The 17,813-nt window shown below is 39.1% G+C and overlaps 6 protein-coding genes and 1 pseudogene across 7 annotated transcripts; 4 read left to right on the top strand and 3 right to left on the bottom strand.

Annotated features, from left to right (window-relative positions):
• Window position 1: 1 nt before the first annotated feature.
• LOC147939314 (F-box/FBD/LRR-repeat protein At1g78750-like) lies at window positions 2–1,653 on the top strand. The gene is made up of 3 exons (XM_087466060.1): window positions 2–932; window positions 1,018–1,158; window positions 1,259–1,653. Exons 1-3 carry the CDS (start codon window positions 153–155, stop codon window positions 1,532–1,534), a joined length of 1,197 nt encoding a protein of 398 aa, XP_087322186.1. The 5' UTR covers window positions 2–152; the 3' UTR covers window positions 1,535–1,653.
• Window positions 1,654–1,832: 179 nt separating this feature from the next.
• On the top strand, window positions 1,833–3,988 carry LOC147939313 (F-box/LRR-repeat protein 13-like). The gene is made up of 3 exons (XM_010431402.2): window positions 1,833–3,080; window positions 3,179–3,319; window positions 3,423–3,988. Exons 1-3 carry the CDS (start codon window positions 2,094–2,096, stop codon window positions 3,690–3,692), a joined length of 1,398 nt encoding a protein of 465 aa, XP_010429704.1. The 5' UTR covers window positions 1,833–2,093; the 3' UTR covers window positions 3,693–3,988.
• A 784-nt stretch (window positions 3,989–4,772) lies between these two features.
• LOC104714141 (F-box/LRR-repeat protein 13-like) lies at window positions 4,773–6,648 on the top strand. Its single transcript, XM_010431401.3, has 3 exons — window positions 4,773–5,921; window positions 6,013–6,153; window positions 6,256–6,648. The coding sequence occupies exons 1-3, from the start codon at window positions 4,950–4,952 to the stop codon at window positions 6,529–6,531; spliced, it is 1,389 nt and encodes a 462-aa protein (XP_010429703.1). The 5' UTR covers window positions 4,773–4,949; the 3' UTR covers window positions 6,532–6,648.
• Window positions 6,649–7,083: 435 nt separating this feature from the next.
• LOC104714140 (putative FBD-associated F-box protein At1g78730) lies at window positions 7,084–9,359 on the top strand. Its single transcript, XM_010431400.3, has 4 exons — window positions 7,084–7,257; window positions 7,442–8,437; window positions 8,548–8,688; window positions 8,785–9,359. The coding sequence occupies exons 2-4, from the start codon at window positions 7,457–7,459 to the stop codon at window positions 9,061–9,063; spliced, it is 1,401 nt and encodes a 466-aa protein (XP_010429702.1). The 5' UTR covers window positions 7,084–7,257; window positions 7,442–7,456; the 3' UTR covers window positions 9,064–9,359.
• A 71-nt stretch (window positions 9,360–9,430) lies between these two features.
• On the bottom strand, window positions 9,431–11,659 carry LOC147939312 (uncharacterized; annotated as a pseudogene). Its single transcript, XR_015566498.1, has 6 exons — window positions 11,172–11,659; window positions 10,852–11,079; window positions 10,418–10,763; window positions 10,199–10,323; window positions 9,971–10,106; window positions 9,431–9,869 (listed from the first exon to the last, which is right to left on the bottom strand). The product of XR_015566498.1 is annotated as an uncharacterized LOC147939312 (transcript).
• Window positions 11,660–12,072: 413 nt separating this feature from the next.
• LOC147939311 (protein trichome birefringence-like 42) lies at window positions 12,073–14,166 on the bottom strand. Its single transcript, XM_087466409.1, has 5 exons — window positions 13,836–14,166; window positions 13,179–13,353; window positions 12,884–13,062; window positions 12,643–12,801; window positions 12,073–12,548 (listed from the first exon to the last, which is right to left on the bottom strand). The coding sequence occupies exons 1-5, from the start codon at window positions 14,105–14,107 to the stop codon at window positions 12,251–12,253; spliced, it is 1,083 nt and encodes a 360-aa protein (XP_087322535.1). The 5' UTR covers window positions 14,108–14,166; the 3' UTR covers window positions 12,073–12,250.
• Window positions 14,167–15,003: 837 nt separating this feature from the next.
• Window positions 15,004–17,395, bottom strand: LOC147939310 (BES1/BZR1 homolog protein 4-like). Its single transcript, XM_087466411.1, has 2 exons — window positions 16,657–17,395; window positions 15,004–15,912 (listed from the first exon to the last, which is right to left on the bottom strand). Exons 1-2 carry the CDS (start codon window positions 16,870–16,872, stop codon window positions 15,151–15,153), a joined length of 978 nt encoding a protein of 325 aa, XP_087322537.1. The 5' UTR covers window positions 16,873–17,395; the 3' UTR covers window positions 15,004–15,150.
• Window positions 17,396–17,813: the final 418 nt, after the last annotated feature.

Raw genomic sequence — 17,813 nt, 5'->3', positions numbered from 1 at the left:
TGATCCAAACTTCGAAACGGCCGCCGGAGAATTATATACTTCACGATTTTTAGCAACTCGCAATCGCGTTACCTTTAATCGATTCTCTACTGCAAGGATTGTTATCCAGTAGATGGAAAAAATTATGGAAGTATGTACCTGGATTGAACTTGATGTATTATGATTTCCGCAACATATTCTCGATTGACCACATCGCATTCTTGAGTTTTGTCGACCGCTTTCTGGGTTTTAATACTCAGTCGTGCTTACAAAGTTTTAGGCTAGAGTACGATTCTTCTGATTATGGTGAGCCTGGAGATGCTCTTACTAGGCGGTGGATCAACAGTGTTGTTAGGCGGAAAGTGAAGTATCTCTACCTTTCGGACTATTCTTGTGACGCCTATTATGATGTCCAGATGCCTCCAACCATTTACACTTGTGAGAGCTTAGTAAGCTTGACGCTCTCTGGACTAAACTTGCCTAGTCCCAAGTTTGTGTCTTTACCTTCTCTCAAAGTTATCAGTCTAGTAGTTATTAAGTTCGCCGACGAAGACGATTTGGCTTTAGAAACGCTCATCTCACATTGCCCAGTTCTTGAAAGCTTATCTATAGAGAGGAGTTTTATTGATGATATTGAAGTTTTACGAGTGTGTTCTCAATCCCTGTTGAGCTTCACTCATATTGCAGACGGTTCGGAGGGACTTGTTGAAGATTTACTAGTTATAGTTGATGCTCCTAGGCTTAAGTTTCTGAATCTCCGTGATCAACGCACTGCAAGCTTCATACTTAAAGACCTGGCTTCCCTTGTTGATGCTGATATCGATACTGTGTTTAACTTGAAATTAAACAAGATGTTCGATCCAAATGACCTGCAAAAAAGAAATATGATTCGTAATTTTCTCGTCGGGATCTCCAACATAAAAAATTTGACCATCGCTTCGCCTACTCTTGAGGTAACCTATATGTTGAGTTTGGCTATTTGAATGTTTAGACATTCGGTTATAAGTTTATCCTGAAACACTTTTATTTTCGTCGTAGGTCATTTATGATTACTCAAGATGTGAACCACTACCCTTATTCCGTAACCTATCTTCCTTGCGTGTTGACTTCGACGGCTACAGGTGGGAAATGTTGCCAGTTTTTCTTGAGAGCTGCCCAAATCTACAATCTCTTGTCATGGTAAGGATTGTCAGATGAACCATGAACTTCCTATCTTAAGATGCAAATGGTGAAGGTAATCAATCATATATTGAACTCGGTTAAATGGTGGTACTTGCAGGGATCTACTAATTATCCGGAGAAGGATGGAATTAATATCTTGTCTGAACCTCGGCGTGTCCTATCATCGTCTCTCAAGTATGTCAAGATAGAAAGGCCCCTGAAAGGAGAGGAAATGGAGATGAAACTAGTGAGTTACATACTTGAGAATTCAACAGGCCTCAAGAAACTGACCCTATGCTTGGATGATTCCATAAAGAAAGAAGAATCTGTCATCTTCAGAGAACTCATTACCATTCCAAGACTCTCTACATCATGCCAAGTTGTAGTTCTTTGATAGTCATAACACATAACCAATGAACGTTCTAGGTTGTTTTTAATGTTATTTCTTAGCTTCTGATGACATTGAAGTGTTGTAGTTCATAAAAATAATCGTATTTATGGATCAAATCAGTATCACTCCGTCGTGGCTGGGACATTCTAAATTAGTGGTTTGTCTTGCCGAAAGCTAAAAAATAGGGGAAGAAAAAAAACGGGCGAGAGGTGAAGAAAACTGTAAATTTGGGGGTTAAAATGAAATAAAAATACCCGAAGAAACTTGGACGACCAAAAATATGTACAGCAAGAATACAATTGCGATTCATGATTAAAACGGTGGCGTCTTCAATTCGGACAACAAAACGTCTATCTATCTCTATCGCCGCCCCAATCTTCGGAAGCCCTCATTTTGAAAATTTGGTTCCATTTTGACCTACTCTCTGTCGTGTTAGCTCCCAATTCGCGATAATGTCGTCATCGTTGGATTCTTAGATTTTCTATAGTCCTTATTTCAAAGGTTAATTAAGAGGGGAAGATTTGAATCGACTCGGGTATTCTTGCTTTGCGTCGCACATCACATGGATGGAGCTAGGAGGAAACGTGTTGGAGCCACTGTGAAACGATCGAGAGGTAGAAGAGCAAGTGAGGTTGATTTGATAAGCGATTTGCCAGATTCACTGCTATGTCAGGTACTCTTGAAACTTACCACTAAGGATGTCGTTAAGACTAGTATTTTATCTAGAAGATGGAGAGATCTCTGGAAATGCGTACCTCGATTGGACTTGGATGGTGAGGATTTCTTTGAAGGACGCTGGTATACGGATAGCGGCATGGCCAATTGCGTGAGTTTTGTCGATAGATTTCTGGGTCTTCACAGAGAGTCGTGCTTGGAAAGTTTTAAGTTTAGCTGCCTTGGTGATGGGAATCGTGAGCCTGATAATGCTCTTATCTGGCGGTGGATGAGCACTGTCCTCGACCTGAAAGCTAAACATATCGACTATACCGAAGATGCATATGAGAGTGCTGAGCCTCAGATACCTCCAGCCATTTACACTTGTCAGAATTTGGTATCCTTACGGCTCTCCCGCGTAACCATGTCGTCCAGTCCCGAGTTTGTTTCTTTACCTTCTCTCAGAGTTCTCGATCTAAGTTATGTTGAATACCCCGACCATTTGACTATGGAAACGCTCATCTCAGGCTGCACAACTCTTGAAACCTTAAATATTGATAGGGATGGCTATGATCAACTACCAGTTTTACGAGTCTGTTCTCAGTCTCTGTTGAGCTTCACTCATAATCAGGACAAGACCATTGACGAGGATTCTATGGTAGATACATCTATTGTAATTGATGCTCCTAGGCTTAAGTTTCTGAAGCTACGGGATGATCGAACTGCAAGTTTCATAATAAAAAATTTCGGTTGCCTTGTTGAGGTGGATCTCGATATTGTGTTTAGCTTGTCTGATGGAAGCAATTTTGATCTACCAAAGAAAAATATGATTCGTAATTTTCTCGGTAGCATCTATCTCGTCAAAGATATGATCATCTCATCCAGTACTCTTGAGGTAACCTGGCTGTGTTGAATTTGCTATTTGAATGGCTTAACTTTATCCTACAATTTTTTCCTGATCCCTTTCTTTTTTTCTTCTTCTTATTATTTCAGGTCATCTATGAGTACTCTAGATGTGAACCACTGCCCTTATTCTGTAACCTGTCTTCCTTGCGTGTGGATTCCACCCACAAGAGTTGGGAAATGTTGCCAAACTTTCTTGAGAGTTGCCCAAATCTGAAATCTCTTGTCCTGGTTAGGATTTATTTTAATTGAAGCATTAACCTCCTCCTTTGTTGAAAATGCAAATGGTTAAAAGTATCATATATTGAACACTCTGGTTGTGTTATTGTTGCAGGAATTTAGACATTATCTGGACAAGGGGAGAATCAATATGATTCCTGGACCTCGGTGTGTCTTATCATCTCTCGAGTATGTTAAGTTAGAAAGTCCATTGCATGGGGAGGAGATGGAGATGAAACTAGTGAGTTTCATTCTTGAGAACTCACCAATCCTCAAGAAACTGACTCTGAGCGTGAGAAAATTCAGAAAGGAAGAATCTGTCATCTTAAAGGAACTCATCGCTATTCCAAGACTCTCTTCCTCATGCCAAGTGATCGTTCTCTGATTTTATCTGGGGCAATTTAGACATTATCTGGTAGTCATCAGATTTAAACTATGAAATTTCAAGTTTTTATTCGTTTGTGATGGATGTTGATGTGTTGAAACCTCGTAAGAAAAGCATATGTATGGGTCAAATTAGCATCACTCCCTTTTTTTGTACTTCTTGCCATTCCAAGGCTCTCTACCTCATGCCATGTTTTGGTTTTCTGATCCTTGTCGTTGTCTATGATTCTTCTTTATTTCTTGTTTTCATGATTATCTTACCTTGTAAGGATAAATGTTATTGCTTCCCTTCTCTTACTCTTTCGTCTAGTGGCCTTCTTTTCGTTTATTACAGTAGCATAGTGTACACTACAGAGAGACTTGGAGATGAAAAAAAAATAGTATTCAGAGACACAAAAAAAAATGGTAAATTTGGGGATCATAATGCAAAAAAGAAAAAAAAAAGAGTTGAAGGAACTTGTACGACCAAAACCCCACATACTCGACTTGTTTCGTACCTACTTGCAGGGATTTAGAAAAACTCCAGGGGAGGAGCCAGTTAGTATTTAGCCTGGACCGCATTGTAACCTACCATCTCTGGAGTTTGTTGACATAGGAAAGCCAATGGCAGAGGAGGCAACAGAAATGAAACTAATGAGTTTCTCACCAATCCTCAAGAAACTCACACTAGGCTTGGGTAATTTCAGAGGAAAAGAAGAATCTGCTTTCCTCAGGAAACTCCTTACCATTCCAAGACTCTCTAGCTCTTGCCAAGTTTTCATTCGCTGATCCTCATAGTCTTTGGACTTATGTGAAGTCTATGTTTCTTTCTTCTTCTGTGATGGTTTTGAATATTTTGTCTTACTGTTCATGAACAGAAACACATATGACTTTCTTCTTTATCTTGCAAATTTAAGGTTATATAAATTGGGTCCTTCTGTGTCTTTTTCTTTAACAAATATGAGCCCCAAATTTGCAAGACAGAAATCATTTCTTTAAAAATAGAAGCCCATTATAAGCCCAACTACCTGAAAAACAACTGCGATTCATACCCAAATGGTGGCGTTTTCTATTCGGGTTTCGTAGGACGGATAATCGAATCGGTTAAAAAACGAACCGGGTTTCACACACACAGGTACAAATCTCTCTCTATCGCACATTCTTCGGAAGCCCTCAATTTGAATTTTCGTTCCATTTTGACCTACTCTGTCGGCATCGTTGGTTTCTTAGATTTTCTATAATCCTTTGTTTCAAATTCAAAGGTTAGAGGGAAGATTTCATGGATGGAGCTAGAAGGAAACGTGTTCGAGCCACTGCGAAACGATCGAGAGGTAGAAGAACAAGTGAGGGTGATTTGATAAGCGATTTGCCAGATTCGTTGCTATGTCAGGTACTCTTGAAACTAACCACTAAGGAGGTCGTTAGGACTAGTGTTTTATCTAGAAGATGGAGTAATCTCTGGAAACACGTACCTGGATTGGACTTGGAGAATCGTGATTTCCCGGACCACAACACATTCGTCAGTTTTGTAGATACCTTTCTTGGCTTCAATTGGGAATCTTGCTTACATAATTTTAAGTTGAACTACGATTGTGATGGGAATTATGAGCCTGAGCCTGAAATTGGTCTTATCAAGCGGTGGGTCAACACTGTTGTTGATCGAAAAGTAAAACATCTTCATGTTTGGGATGATTCAAACGGGAGTTGGGATGTCATGATGCTTCCAACCATTTACACTTGTGAGAGCTTAGTAAGCTTGACACTCTGTGCACTAACCTTGCCTAGTCCCAAGTATGTTTCTTTACCTTCTCTCAAAGTTATCAGTCTAGTAGTTATGAAGTTCTCTGACGACGCTTTGGCTTTAGAAACGCTCATCTCACGTTGCCCAGTTCTTGAGAGCTTATCTATCGGGAGGAGTTTTGATGATAATATTGAAGTTTTACGAGTGTGTTCTCACTCTCTGTTGAGCTTCACTCATATTGCAGACGGTTCCGAGGATTTGGATGAAGATTTAGTAGTTATAGTTGATGCACCTAGGCTTAAGTTTCTGAAACTCAGTGATGGTCGAGTTGCAAGTTTCATATTAAAAAATCCGAGTTCCCTTGTAAAGGCCGATATCAATACTGAGTTTAACCTGTCTTTTGGAAAGAAGTTCGATCCAGATGATCTACCAAAGAGAATTATGCTTCGGAATTTTCTTGTTGCCATCTCTAATGTCAAAGATTTGATCATTGCATCTAATACTCTTATGGTAACTAACATTTGTTGAATTCCCTGTGTGATTGCTAAATTTCGATCATAAAAGTTATTAATATCACCTTTTTTTTGTTTGCTTGTCGTAGGTCATTTATGATTACTCAAGATGTGAACCACTACCCTTATTCCGTAACCTATCTTCCATGCGTGTTAAGTTCTACAGTTACACGTGGGAAATGTTGCCAATCTTTCTTGAGAGCTGCCCAAATCTACAATCTCTTGTCATGGTAAGGATTGTCTCTGCTGAACCATGAACTTCCTATCTTAAGATGCAAATGGTGAAGGTAATCAATCATATATCGAACTCGGTTAAATGGTGGTACTTGCAGGGATCTACTAATTATCCGGAGAAGGAGGGAATTGATATCTTGTCTGGACCTCGGCGTGTCCTATCATCATCTCTCAAGTATGTCAAGATAGAAAGGCCACTGAAAGGAGAGGCGATGGAGATGAAACTAGTGAGTTACATACTTGAGAATTCAACAGGCCTCAAGAAACTGACCCTATGCTTGGATGATTCCATAAAGAAAGAAGAATCTGTCATCTTCAGAGAACTCCTTACCATTCCAAGACTCTCTACATCATGCCAAGTTGTCGTTCTTTGATAGTCATAAATAACCAATGAACTTTCTAGGTTGTCTCTGAGTACTTATGTTATTTGTTAGCTTCTGATGACATTGAAGTGTTGTAGTTCATAAAAAGAATCATATTTATGGATCAAATCAGTATCACTCCGTCGTGGCTGGGACATTCTGATTGGTCAAGACTCGAGAGTTAGTGGCTTGTCTTGCAGAAAGCTAAAAAACTTAGGCGAGAGGTGAAGGAAACTGTAAATTTGGGGGTTAAAGTGAAAGAAAAAAACCCGAAGAAACTTTGCACGACCAAAAATATGTACAGCCCATTATAAGCCCAACAGTTAATATAGCCTTTTTCTTATATATTCTACGTCGTTTGATCATTGTTAACCGTAGTGAACCGTGTATTGGGGGGAGAATTTTAATCAATTTTAATGAATAATAGGTCTTGGAGTTGTAAAAGTTTTACAAAAACAATACATGTTCAGAGACGAAAGTAATTGTAAATTTGAGGATCATAATGAAAAAAACAAAAGAAAGAAAAAAGAGTTAAAGAAGTGTGAGCCCAATTATGTAAGGCCCATAAAAGATTAGCGGATTCGTCTCTTACTCTCTACGGACGCCTCTGCTAGCTAAATCAACCGAACCACTGGAGTGACACAGGTAGAGAGAGAGAGAGAGAGAGACAAAGCAAGCAAGATACTTTGGCCGGGAAAATTCGACGGCGATTTGTCTCACTGTTTTCATCATCTTCAGGTACTCTCTCTCACTCTCTGTCTCTATTAAATTCAATCGTTTCAAGTTGACATATAACCTTTTGGGAATTTTGGAATTTTTGATAGATTTTCTTTTATTTATAAATTAGATTTTTTAAAGTCTCTCGAAATTAGATTGAAAGGGTTTTTTTTTTTTTTTTTTGTTCGATTTGATTGTTTACTAGGTTAAGTGTACATACATGGATGAAGACGCAGAGAGTAGTACTACTGGTACATGTGTACGTGCGGCCAAACGCTCGGGTAATCTAGATAGGCTGAGCAAATTACCAGATTGTTTGCTATGTCAGATTCTTTTAAAACTTCCCACAAAAGATGTGGTTAAGACTGGTGTGTTATCCAGTAGATGGGGAAATCTCTGGAGATATGTACCTGGTTTGGACTTGAGGTATGGTGACTTCCCGGAGTACAAAGCTTTTATGTGCTTCGTCGATCGCTTTCTTGGTTTTAACAGTGAGTCGTGTCTGCAAAATTTTAAGTTAAACTACCAATACGTAAGGGTAAAGTACGAATGGAAGTGGGATGATCTTGATAATGCTAATGTCGCCCGGTGGATTAACACTGTTGTTAACCGCAAAGTTGAACATCTTCATATTCTAGATGGCAAGTGGTGCGAATATGAAGTGCAGATACCTCCAGCTGTTTACACATGTGATAGCTTGGTATCCCTAAAGCTCTCTGACGTAAGCTTTACTACTCCCAAGTCCGTTTCTTTACCTTCCCTCAAAGTTATGTATCTTGATATGGTTAAGTTTGCCAACGATTGGTCTTTCGAGATGCTGATCTCAGGCTGTCCAGTTCTCGAAAGCTTAACTATAAAGAGGAGTGCTTGTGACAATGTAGATTATTTACGTGTTTGCTCTCAGTCTCTTCTTAGCTTCACCCTTATGGGCCACTGTAACGAGGATATAGATGAAGAACAAGTAGTTGCAATTGATGCTCCTAAGCTTGAGAATCTCAAGCTTTATTGTCATGAAACTGCAAGTTTTGTTATAAATAACTCGGCATCCCTCGTTAAGACGACCATCGACGTTTTGTTTAACTTGTCTTTCGAAAAGGGTAGGTTTGATCCGAATGATCTACCAAAGAGAAATATGATCCGTAACTTTCTCCTCGGGATATCTAGTGTCAAAGAAATGGACATCTCTTCAGATACCCTTGAGGTAACCTCTGTTAAATTCTCTGTACTCATGAGTTTTTAGTATAAGAAACTGTATTACCTAGTCTCAAGTGCGTTACCAAGTTAACTGTGATACTCTTTTTTCTTTTGCAGGTCATCTATAATTACTCAAGATGTGAACGATTACCTTTATTTCGTAACCTATCTTCCTTACATGTTGACTTCGGCGACTACAGGTGGGAAATGTTGCCAGTCTTTCTGGAGAGCTGCCCGAATCTAAAATCTCTCTCATTGGTTAGGATCAATTACTGAAACCAGAAACTTGCTTTTTTATTAATGCAAATACTGAAAGTGTGTCACATACTCAACTTGTTTTCTACCTACTTGCAGGGATTTAGTAAAACTCCAGGGGAGGAGCCAATTAGTATTTTGCTTGGACCGCATTGTAACCTACCATCTCTGGAGTTTGTTGACATAGTAAAGCCAATGGTAGAAGAGGAGGCAACAGAAATGAAACTAATGAGTTACTTTCTAGAGAACTCACCAATCCTCAAGAAACTCACACTACGCTTGGGTAATTTCAGAGGAAAAGAAAATGAATCTGCTTTCCTCAGGAAACTCCTTACCGTTCCAAGACTCTCTAGCTCATGCCAAGTTGTCATTTGCTGATCCTCAATAGTCTTTTGGCAATTAGCAGAAAATAGTTGTCTATGTATCTTTCTTCTTTTGTGATGGTTTTGAATCTTTTGAAGTTTCAGACTAGAAAAAAAAAAGAATCAGGGCCTATTAGGGAACTTCTATAAATCTAGAGACCTATTCTTTTTCGAGAACTTATATAATCATCTCATGCTGCCCTGTTTTCGTGAATTTAAGTGATGATATTGAACTTGTACGTGTTTGTTCTCAGTCTCTGTTGAGGTTCACTCAATTTGTGAACTCTATATCGTAAGATCATAGTTTTTGCATATTCGTGTAATTTAACTTCTTCATGCTCAAATCAATAATATTTCCGACGTTTGAGTAGAAAAAATAACAATAACCAAAAATGTAATAAGATTTTCGTGTAAGAAGACCCAAGGAGTAAAGTTTCTGAAACTCTTTACCAATAAAGCTGAAAGATAGTTAGATGAAGTGATTGGCCTTAGTTTCATCTAACTATCTTTCAGCTTTAATAACTTTTAAGCTATACACATGCATGAAAAGTGAGTGAAAACTTCTAGGCTCTACAAAGAGCTTTACAAACCGAAGACACCTAGCTCGCTTGCTTTTTCTTTTTCGAAGGTTTCAAAATATTGATATATGATTGTCACTGCAAGAAGGATTCCAGTGCCGGACCCAATAGCTCCCATTAAGTCAGCCAAGACGGTGAGTGCACCAATGCATAGACCGCCAAAAGCTGCAGCCGTGGGAATGTATCGATTCAGTTGCTTTTGAAGATTTGAGTCTCGGTGACCAGGCATTACCATTTGCTGTTCCTGAAACAAATGTATGAGTTTTTAGTCATGCAAAAGACCAAAGATAAGAATTGTATCAGCAACTTTGCTTAGGACAAGGTTGATCCAACAAACAAACATACTCTTAGTTGTCTGGCGACATCTTTGGCTGATGAACCGGAGACCTCAATCCAGGTTTTAGAGAACAACGCACACGCGCCTAACATGAACACAAGGTAGAACAGAGCGTGGAAAGGATGAGTTGCCATCTCAGCTAAGCTGCAAAACAGAAACACACAAAAAAAATGCAGATGAAGTTAACCAAAAGGTACACAACAGATCAAGAAACGAACCAGAGAACTAAAATTTACCTTGACGGGGCGGTTATGTAGTACGCAATACCACCAACGGGGATAGACTGCCCGCTGTATTCTGACTCCTTCCACATACCGATAAGGTTCACCAAAAAGTTTCCACCAAACTTTCTGTATAATAGCTACAGACAGAAACACATTCACAATGCTTTAAGTTAAGAACTTCAATATATACATTTAGCTCAGAGTAAGGATTTTGTATAAACTGATTGATACCTGAGAGATGAAGTAGATGTTGGAGACAAGAGCTGACTGCAAGATGATAGGCATGTTTGAGGTGTAGAACAACTTGATAGGATAAGAGCCTTGCTGTCCACGATTATTCTTTGATCTCACAGGTAAAACAACACGAAAGCCTTGAAAGTAAACCACAATCAGAAAGACCAAGACTGTGGCTAGCAGATTAGTCACATTCGGGAGGTTCTGTCTGAAAAACGCTTCACGGAGTGCGCTGACTTTATCTCTTCACGGGTGGAACAGAGCAATAGCAGCTCCTTCAAATTGAGCTCCACGTCCACTGTTGATGGTTGTAGGACTGAACGCTTTCCAAATAATGCTCTCACTACAAAAGAGTTTTCATCAACATCAAAATATGGACATTGAGGTTTTAACCGAGAAAGCTTGAGCTAGACGTTAAAGTTAAAACTCACCAGATATTAGTAGCAATGAAAAGGGAAATTCCAGAACCGAGGCCATAACCTTTCTGAAGAAGCTCATCTAAACAAAGGACGATAATGGAAGCAAAACAGAGCTGAACAATGATAAGCATAGCATTCCCAACTCCTAGTTCCCCAACACTACCATACATCCCTGAGAGAACATATGCAACTGCTTGGCCAACCGCTATGAGGAGTCCTAACAGCTTCTGTGCACCGTTCCTATAACCAAAAAAACATAACCCTATTGGTCTCTGAATCTTTAAAGACTTTGATATGAATGAAACACCTATTTAAGGGTACAGTAGACTTACAAGAGTGCACGGTCTTCACGGACATTGTTATCGATTTCTATGATCTTAGAACCAGAAAGAAGCTGTATAACCATTCCGGATGTGACGATTGGTGTGATACCAAGCTCCATAACCGTACCTCGGCTTGAAGCAAGAATGACACGCATCCAATAGAATGGATCCGCGCCTGTAGTGGAATGGATTCCATAAAGTGGCAACTGACTACAGACCAGGAAGATGAAAAAAGAGATGACAGTGTATATGACTTTCTCTCTAAACGGAATCTTTCTTCCAGGCGATTGGACTTCTGGTAAGAATGCAAGGAATGGTCTCACAAGATGAATCACTCTGAAACCTCCTCCTGCCATCTTCTTGTCAAGTGATTTTATCTGTTAGAAACTCTGAAACAAAAAGCAATTAACTAACATCAATAATAGAATAAAGGATTCACTATATAACCTAATAATTCCTAAGCTTCGATCAAAGGAATTCAAAAAAGAAAAAAATAAGGCAAGATTCAACTTCAAAGAAAATATCACAACATGCACCCATATACGAAGTTAGGTATCGAAGTCTAGTAATAGGACAAGAATTAGATACCCTTATCTGATTCCAGAGAACGTACGTTTTCTAATAGAAAATAAAAAGTATAGAAGGAGGAACCTTAGAAAAACAGAAATATAAGTTGGAATCTTGCTGAGAGCTATTGTTAAACTAAAAGATATGGGGGCTATTTATATAACAACAAACAGAGTTCGAAACCTGAACTGATTCCTTTTCCTACTTGGAATTTGCTTGGATTTTTTTTCTCTTGAAACATTTTTTTCTATTACAAAATTGTTCTGATGATTTTAAACTTTTGATTTTTGTTTAATTTAATTATTATATGTAACTAAATTAATTAGTAGGAAAAAAAAGGAAGTTAATGTTTAAGGGAATTTATTATTTGGGTATGTTATTTTTTTAAAAGCATTAAAATTATATATTTTAAAAAGTTGCTTAATTATCTTCAGATTAATAATATAAATCCAAGCTTTTTTGGTAACAGAAACTTCTGGATCCGTAATTGTATATAATTTTAATTTGACGCCCAAGCAAAACTAGTGGCTGAGAAGAGCCGTATAAAGGAGCTGGTTCCATGCGTCGGGGACTCCGGGGAGGCACCAATGGCTGCAGTCATTTAAGCGACTGCCTCCACCGGCGTAGATGGAAGGGTGAGCGTCCTTCCTCAGCTCCGTCATAGCCGTCAAATCAAGGAGCTCCACCGGTTTAGCCATCCCTCCGATCACTCTTCTCACTATCGCTTCACCTATGTTAGGTCCGGGGTTATTACTTGGTCCTTTCAGTGGTTCCGTCTCGCCCAAGCAAGTCTTCCCCGGTTTACCCCATTCACTCCCGCTTCAAAAATTAACGAGAAACAAAGAATCGTTAATTAATTAATCAGTTGATTATATAATTACTACTTACTAGAGGAAGATAGATCGAGATTAACTTTAAATGAACGGGAGAGACGCCTTGATAGAAAACCCTAGTTTTTGAAGGATCAATGTTGTGATCAATCCACTTAGCCCAAGTTGTCAATGCAATCTTGAAAGCATCCATTCTATTCATCTCTTTCACTATTTGGTCTCCCGTTTGAAAATAGTCCCATCTACCATATATCATCAACAACATCAACATTAATGGATTATATGATACATATGGTGTAGATAAATAAGCTCATGCATGGTTACGTTTTGGCACGCCCTGTGTGAGACCACCAGTGGAATGTGTTAAAGATGGCAACATCTGCTCCCAACCATTGATTCCCCGAACTGATCGAATCTAGTTTCAGAATCAGTCCCCTTGTTTTGTCCGCTACCAAATCTACTAGGAACCCATTTTTCAGGAAATTTACAGATATTCCATATTCCTGTAGTTAATTGTAACACAAATGACAAATCAAAATAAAATTGATCATATATACTTATATAGTCTATTAACCGAAGCCGATAACCGGGAATAAACCATTTGAGGCTAGGTACGTACCGGAATGGTGAAAGTAGAGAGGCGCTTGTTGTTATAGTCGAAGGTATACTTAGCGTTAGGAACGGCCGCGTGAAGCATGCAACTCATAGACACCCACATATTGTTGCTTAGCGAATCTCCCACAAATAGTATTTTCTTTCCTTTGAATCTCGCTAAGAAATCTTGTCCGTCGAATCTGCCACATCATATCCCCCACGTAAATCTCAGACGTTTTACTTGATTCTGACAAAGTAATTTTGATATATGCATGTATCTTTTTTGGTCAAACTCATAGTAGTGATATGCTAGCTAATCAATTTCCGATGTAAATTCATAAATTTTCGTAGAATATTAATATACGATGATTAAAAGCGTCATAAATTGCTAAATGTACAGTCATAATTACAAAAAAAAAATACTACTATTACATTAAATAAATGTAAGATTTAGCATCACATTTCATTACTACTTGAGATTTTCCACAAATTAATTTCTAGATATGAAATGAATGCGATTCTCGAAGATCATACACAATCTTCATAGTTTCAATTATTTGCTCCTTGACATTGAAGGAGACAATGTAATCATTTAATCGTGATCAAGCGAAAAGAGAAAAAAATCTTTTAAACATTTTGAAATGTATTGACAGAAGTGAAACTGTGAAAGTGAAAATATCACCTTGGGATATCGCATCCGGAGGGTTGCCATCGGTAATGGAGGTAGTTCCTGTCCGGCCGACCAAGCTTCTGGCAATCCAATCCGATGAATGGACATGTCGATGTTCCATAAAGAGGATTAGAGGTATAGTCATATATCCAACGTCCTTCGTAAATGTTACACTTTGATGTGTTATTGTAACCAGCATTGGTATTATATGCTAGGACATCATAATCTGATAAATCAACAAGAAAAATAAGAAGAATGAGAAAGAGGACCTGATGGAGATTCATTTTTTTTTTTTTGTAACTACAGCTATAAGAGACGATGTAACATTATTTTTATGGTCATCAAATTGTTGTATTTATATAGGTATTAATATATACACGTATTCGAATGCGTGTATGATCTACGTAAATAGTCAAATATCTATGATTTTAGGGGAAAGTAATAAAAACCATTTATAGGATATAAATATATAATCTATATAGTCAAGCAAAAAATCTCTTCTTTTTTGGTCTATAATATAACTCTGATCTAGAGAATAATTTTAGAATATAAAATCGACATTTGAAAAATGCGATAAGATAAATTGAAAAATTATATTACTAGAGAAGAAAATCAGTGTTGTCAAATGTCTGAAAAATTATACTGTATTACTAGGATGAAAGTCAATAATTTTGATAATCACACGTGGCAAAATACTAGTGGATAGCATGTGGCCATCTATCAGTTATACGTACGTGCATTGACCACGACCTAAAGATTTGTTTGTCTTCCATGTGATAATTATTAGCTCATATATGGGATCATGGATGGATACACTTTCGTCATCCACCTTCCTCTGTGAATTACAACTGAAGAAGGACGAAGACGAACAAAATCAACCCCATGTCAGAATATGAAATCTGTGTAGCCGTTATAATTAAACAGAGGCACCTAGCTCTGTCACCTGCAATGAAGCGCTCAATGTTGACTCATATAATTTGCTTCGTTGACTATGAGTTTCTGACAGTGTTAACATAAACCGTCTGATTGATTATAAACCACTCAAACCGGGGTTTACGTTTGCTATTAAACCGGGAATTAGGTTGGGAAACAATCAACGACAGTTAAAAAGAAGGCAGTGTGATGATCATATGATTCAATCTCAAGAATACAATACTAGGGCGAGAAGATCACGGTCGGGGACAGATAAACGAATATTATATAAGCTGTGTTTCAACTTTGAGCATTACATGGGACGAAGGAGTACAATTGAAATAAAACTGGAGCAACATATCATCAAGAACGGTTTTGGTTCCACCGGTTTTGAAAATGTACAGGTGGGTTGGAGTTACCTGGTGCTTGAGTTTCCAAGAGTGAGTTCGAGATCATCCGAACCACTCTCCTCGTGTATCCTCTCTCCTTCCCATGCTTTCACTAACCCGTTTGTGTTACTCCCGAACGCAAACTCTGGAGGAGCCACGGCTTCAGACATTGGAACATCAGCTGTGTGGTCAGCACCAGAAGGAATAGCAGGGGAGCAAGTCCCGCTTTGACCTGGTGTCCACATCCTTGACCCGCCTCCGCATCCAGCAGCAGAAGCTGCTTCTTCTTTGAATCCAAACGGGTTTTGTGAGACGAGGCTAAACGTTGGCGAAGCTGGAACGCTTTGTGCTAGTTGAATCCCTGAGAACCATTCAGAGTCCGGGATGATTTGTCGAGTGGGACTTGGCGGTGTTGAAGAGACAAAGAAGGAGTTGTTGAGCTGTTGCCAATCGGTGTTCATTCTTGGGGTACGAGCAGTAGGAGAGCTTAAAGGAGGGGTAACAGGAGCGCTTATGGATCCCCCAGGGATGTAGAGGTAATTAGGGAGTCTTGATGACGAAGAAGCTGATGAGGATGATGTTGTTGAGAGGTGTTTGAGCCATGGGATGAGTGATTGGCCATCTCCAGAGGTAAGATTAGCAAATGAGGAGGATGCTGGACTCATGAAGTTGGAAGAGGCTGGACTAGGATTATAAGAAGCACACGGACTTGGCTGATAAGAAGAGCAAGGACTAGCTGTTGCTGAACCGCCACCTATCTCCATACGCTCTACAGGTCTACTACATCCCTGAAATAAATAAATAAATAAATAAAGATCACACAAACATGATCAGTTTCAAATATAGCTGAAACAGCCAGTGAGCTTAGGTCTAAGTTTCAAAAAAAACAAATAGTAGTAAATACTCTGTTTCTAAGAATCAATCAGGTCAATGATTCCTGAACCGACAGATTATCATTGGACTCGATAATCGAAAATAAGAGTAAAAAGACTGGAGACATAAAAGCAAAAGTGCCCACTTGCTTTCCCAAAAAAATCTACAGATCAAAAAACGTACACTTTGAACTCTGTGCAAAATTTTACTAGTAATCAGTTTTATTGAGATCTATGCTATGCTACTTTGCTTTTTCTCTTTTTTTATTTTTGTTTGTTTGGTGGGGGATGGTAGCATCATCTGAGAATAGACTGAACCACAAGTGAATCAGTTACACACACATCATGAAACAGAGCAAGAGAGAGACAGAGAGAGAGAGAGAGAAAAGCATCTTCTTTTTTAGAGAAACGCATAATTAAAAAAAAAAAGAATCCAACATTTGACTAAAACAAACGCTCCTCTATCACGCTAGCTAACCTACGCACATCACATGAGGTATCATCATGAAACACGTTAGCAATCCGGCCACCGGAAAAGACACCGGCGCATGTTAGAATGTTCATGTGTATCCAAATTTTTAAAATTTTTCAAGTTTCTTCAAAAGCATAAAGATGAAAACAAAAAAAAATGAGATCCGGATTGGAGAAAAAAAAACGAACCTTGCGGTAAGTGGTGCCATCAGGCTCGACGATCCAACCAGCTTCGTTGCAGAGTGCTTTAAGAACTTCGTTGTTATCGCAATGCTTAGGAAGCTCGTAGTTACCGTACATTCTCAATCCGGTGAAGATCTTAGCTGCGATTGCTCTCCGTCGTCTCTCTCTCCTCTTGTTGTTTTCTCTCTCTCTCCATGTCGGCATTCTCGTCCCCGACGTCATCTTCTTCTTCCTCTGTTTCTTTAATGATTCAGATCAAAGAGACAATTCGCAGCGAAACTTAAACTTATTCAACCTCAGAATCTTCGATCTGCGTGCACCAAGAACACTTCCCAATCTCCGATCAGCTTAAGATTAGATATGCAACTTGGCTTCTCCGTCGGAGATTATAATGCTCTCACCGACGGCGAGAATCTTGACGGAAGTAAAACACTTGGAAATAGTTGCAGTAACTTTGTAAGCTTCACCTTCTTCAAATTGAGAGTACTTGAGAGAAAGAAAACACAGGTGGATTCAGATGAAAGCGGCGGATCAAGATGATCGGAGAATTCGATAAAGATGAGTTTTCAGTTGATCGCAGGACGGAGAAAGAAAAAAAAAACCCGGGAATAGAAGAAGAAGATGAAGAGAGCTTTAAGCTAATCATGAACTCTCTCTCTCTCTCTCTCTCTCGTGCCAGAGAAGAGAAGAGAAGAGAAGAGGAGAGTTTATTTTACTTTCATAGTGAAAATAATTTTTTGTACCATCTTTACCCAAGATTTGACCCTATATTTACGAAAATTACCACTACATGAGGTCACGCATGTCCTCCGGACCTAGCACGTGGGAGCTTTCTACCTATACCCTTCGATTCGGCCTTTATTTACAAGTTTTGCCACACATCCGAGCTCCATTACCACGTGCAAGAGGTAGCGTTTACCCTTAAAACGTGATCGGATTAACGAGAATGCCACGAGACCGTTTTAGCTGACCTTTTTTTGGGAAGTTTCGTTTTCACGTGATGGTGCGTCCCCGGCGTGACCCTGTAGGACCCATTAACTGTTTTTTTTTATCGCGTAGGCACCACTCGCCGCTCCGGTGGCTCGATTTGGCTCACGTGGCCGCCGCGTCTGTTTTGCCACCCACGTTGTCTCTCTTCTTCTTAATCAGAAGAACCTTCTCTC

Source organism: Camelina sativa, chromosome 9 (genome assembly GCF_030686135.1).
Source record: "Camelina sativa cultivar CO46 ecotype springtype chromosome 9, ASM3068613v1".
Lineage (NCBI taxonomy): Eukaryota > Viridiplantae > Streptophyta > Magnoliopsida > Brassicales > Brassicaceae > Camelina > Camelina sativa.
Note: the sequence above shows the minus strand (reverse complement) of the source record. Positions and strands in the feature narration are given on the sequence as shown.

Coding starts and splice junctions, on each gene's coding strand:
- LOC147939314 (XM_087466060.1), top strand. CDS start 153: ATGTATTATGATTTCCGCAACATATTCTCGATTGACCACATCGCATTC. Junction 933..1,017: donor TCGCTTCGCCTACTCTTGAG/GTAACCTATATG, acceptor TTTTCGTCGTAG/GTCATTTATGATTACTCAAG. Junction 1,159..1,258: donor ATCTACAATCTCTTGTCATG/GTAAGGATTGTC, acceptor TGGTACTTGCAG/GGATCTACTAATTATCCGGA.
- LOC147939313 (XM_010431402.2), top strand. CDS start 2,094: ATGGATGGAGCTAGGAGGAAACGTGTTGGAGCCACTGTGAAACGATCG. Junction 3,081..3,178: donor TCTCATCCAGTACTCTTGAG/GTAACCTGGCTG, acceptor TTATTATTTCAG/GTCATCTATGAGTACTCTAG. Junction 3,320..3,422: donor ATCTGAAATCTCTTGTCCTG/GTTAGGATTTAT, acceptor TTATTGTTGCAG/GAATTTAGACATTATCTGGA.
- LOC104714141 (XM_010431401.3), top strand. CDS start 4,950: ATGGATGGAGCTAGAAGGAAACGTGTTCGAGCCACTGCGAAACGATCG. Junction 5,922..6,012: donor TTGCATCTAATACTCTTATG/GTAACTAACATT, acceptor TGCTTGTCGTAG/GTCATTTATGATTACTCAAG. Junction 6,154..6,255: donor ATCTACAATCTCTTGTCATG/GTAAGGATTGTC, acceptor TGGTACTTGCAG/GGATCTACTAATTATCCGGA.
- LOC104714140 (XM_010431400.3), top strand. CDS start 7,457: ATGGATGAAGACGCAGAGAGTAGTACTACTGGTACATGTGTACGTGCG. Junction 8,438..8,547: donor TCTCTTCAGATACCCTTGAG/GTAACCTCTGTT, acceptor TTTCTTTTGCAG/GTCATCTATAATTACTCAAG. Junction 8,689..8,784: donor ATCTAAAATCTCTCTCATTG/GTTAGGATCAAT, acceptor ACCTACTTGCAG/GGATTTAGTAAAACTCCAGG.
- LOC147939311 (XM_087466409.1), bottom strand. CDS start 14,107: ATGAATCTCCATCAGGTCCTCTTTCTCATTCTTCTTATTTTTCTTGTT. Junction 13,063..13,178: donor TCTCTACTTTCACCATTCCG/GTACGTACCTAG, acceptor AATTAACTACAG/GAATATGGAATATCTGTAAA. Junction 12,802..12,883: donor CACACAGGGCGTGCCAAAAC/GTAACCATGCAT, acceptor GATATATGGTAG/ATGGGACTATTTTCAAACGG.
- LOC147939310 (XM_087466411.1), bottom strand. CDS start 16,872: ATGACGTCGGGGACGAGAATGCCGACATGGAGAGAGAGAGAAAACAAC. Junction 15,913..16,656: donor ATGGCACCACTTACCGCAAG/GTTCGTTTTTTT, acceptor TATTTATTTCAG/GGATGTAGTAGACCTGTAGA.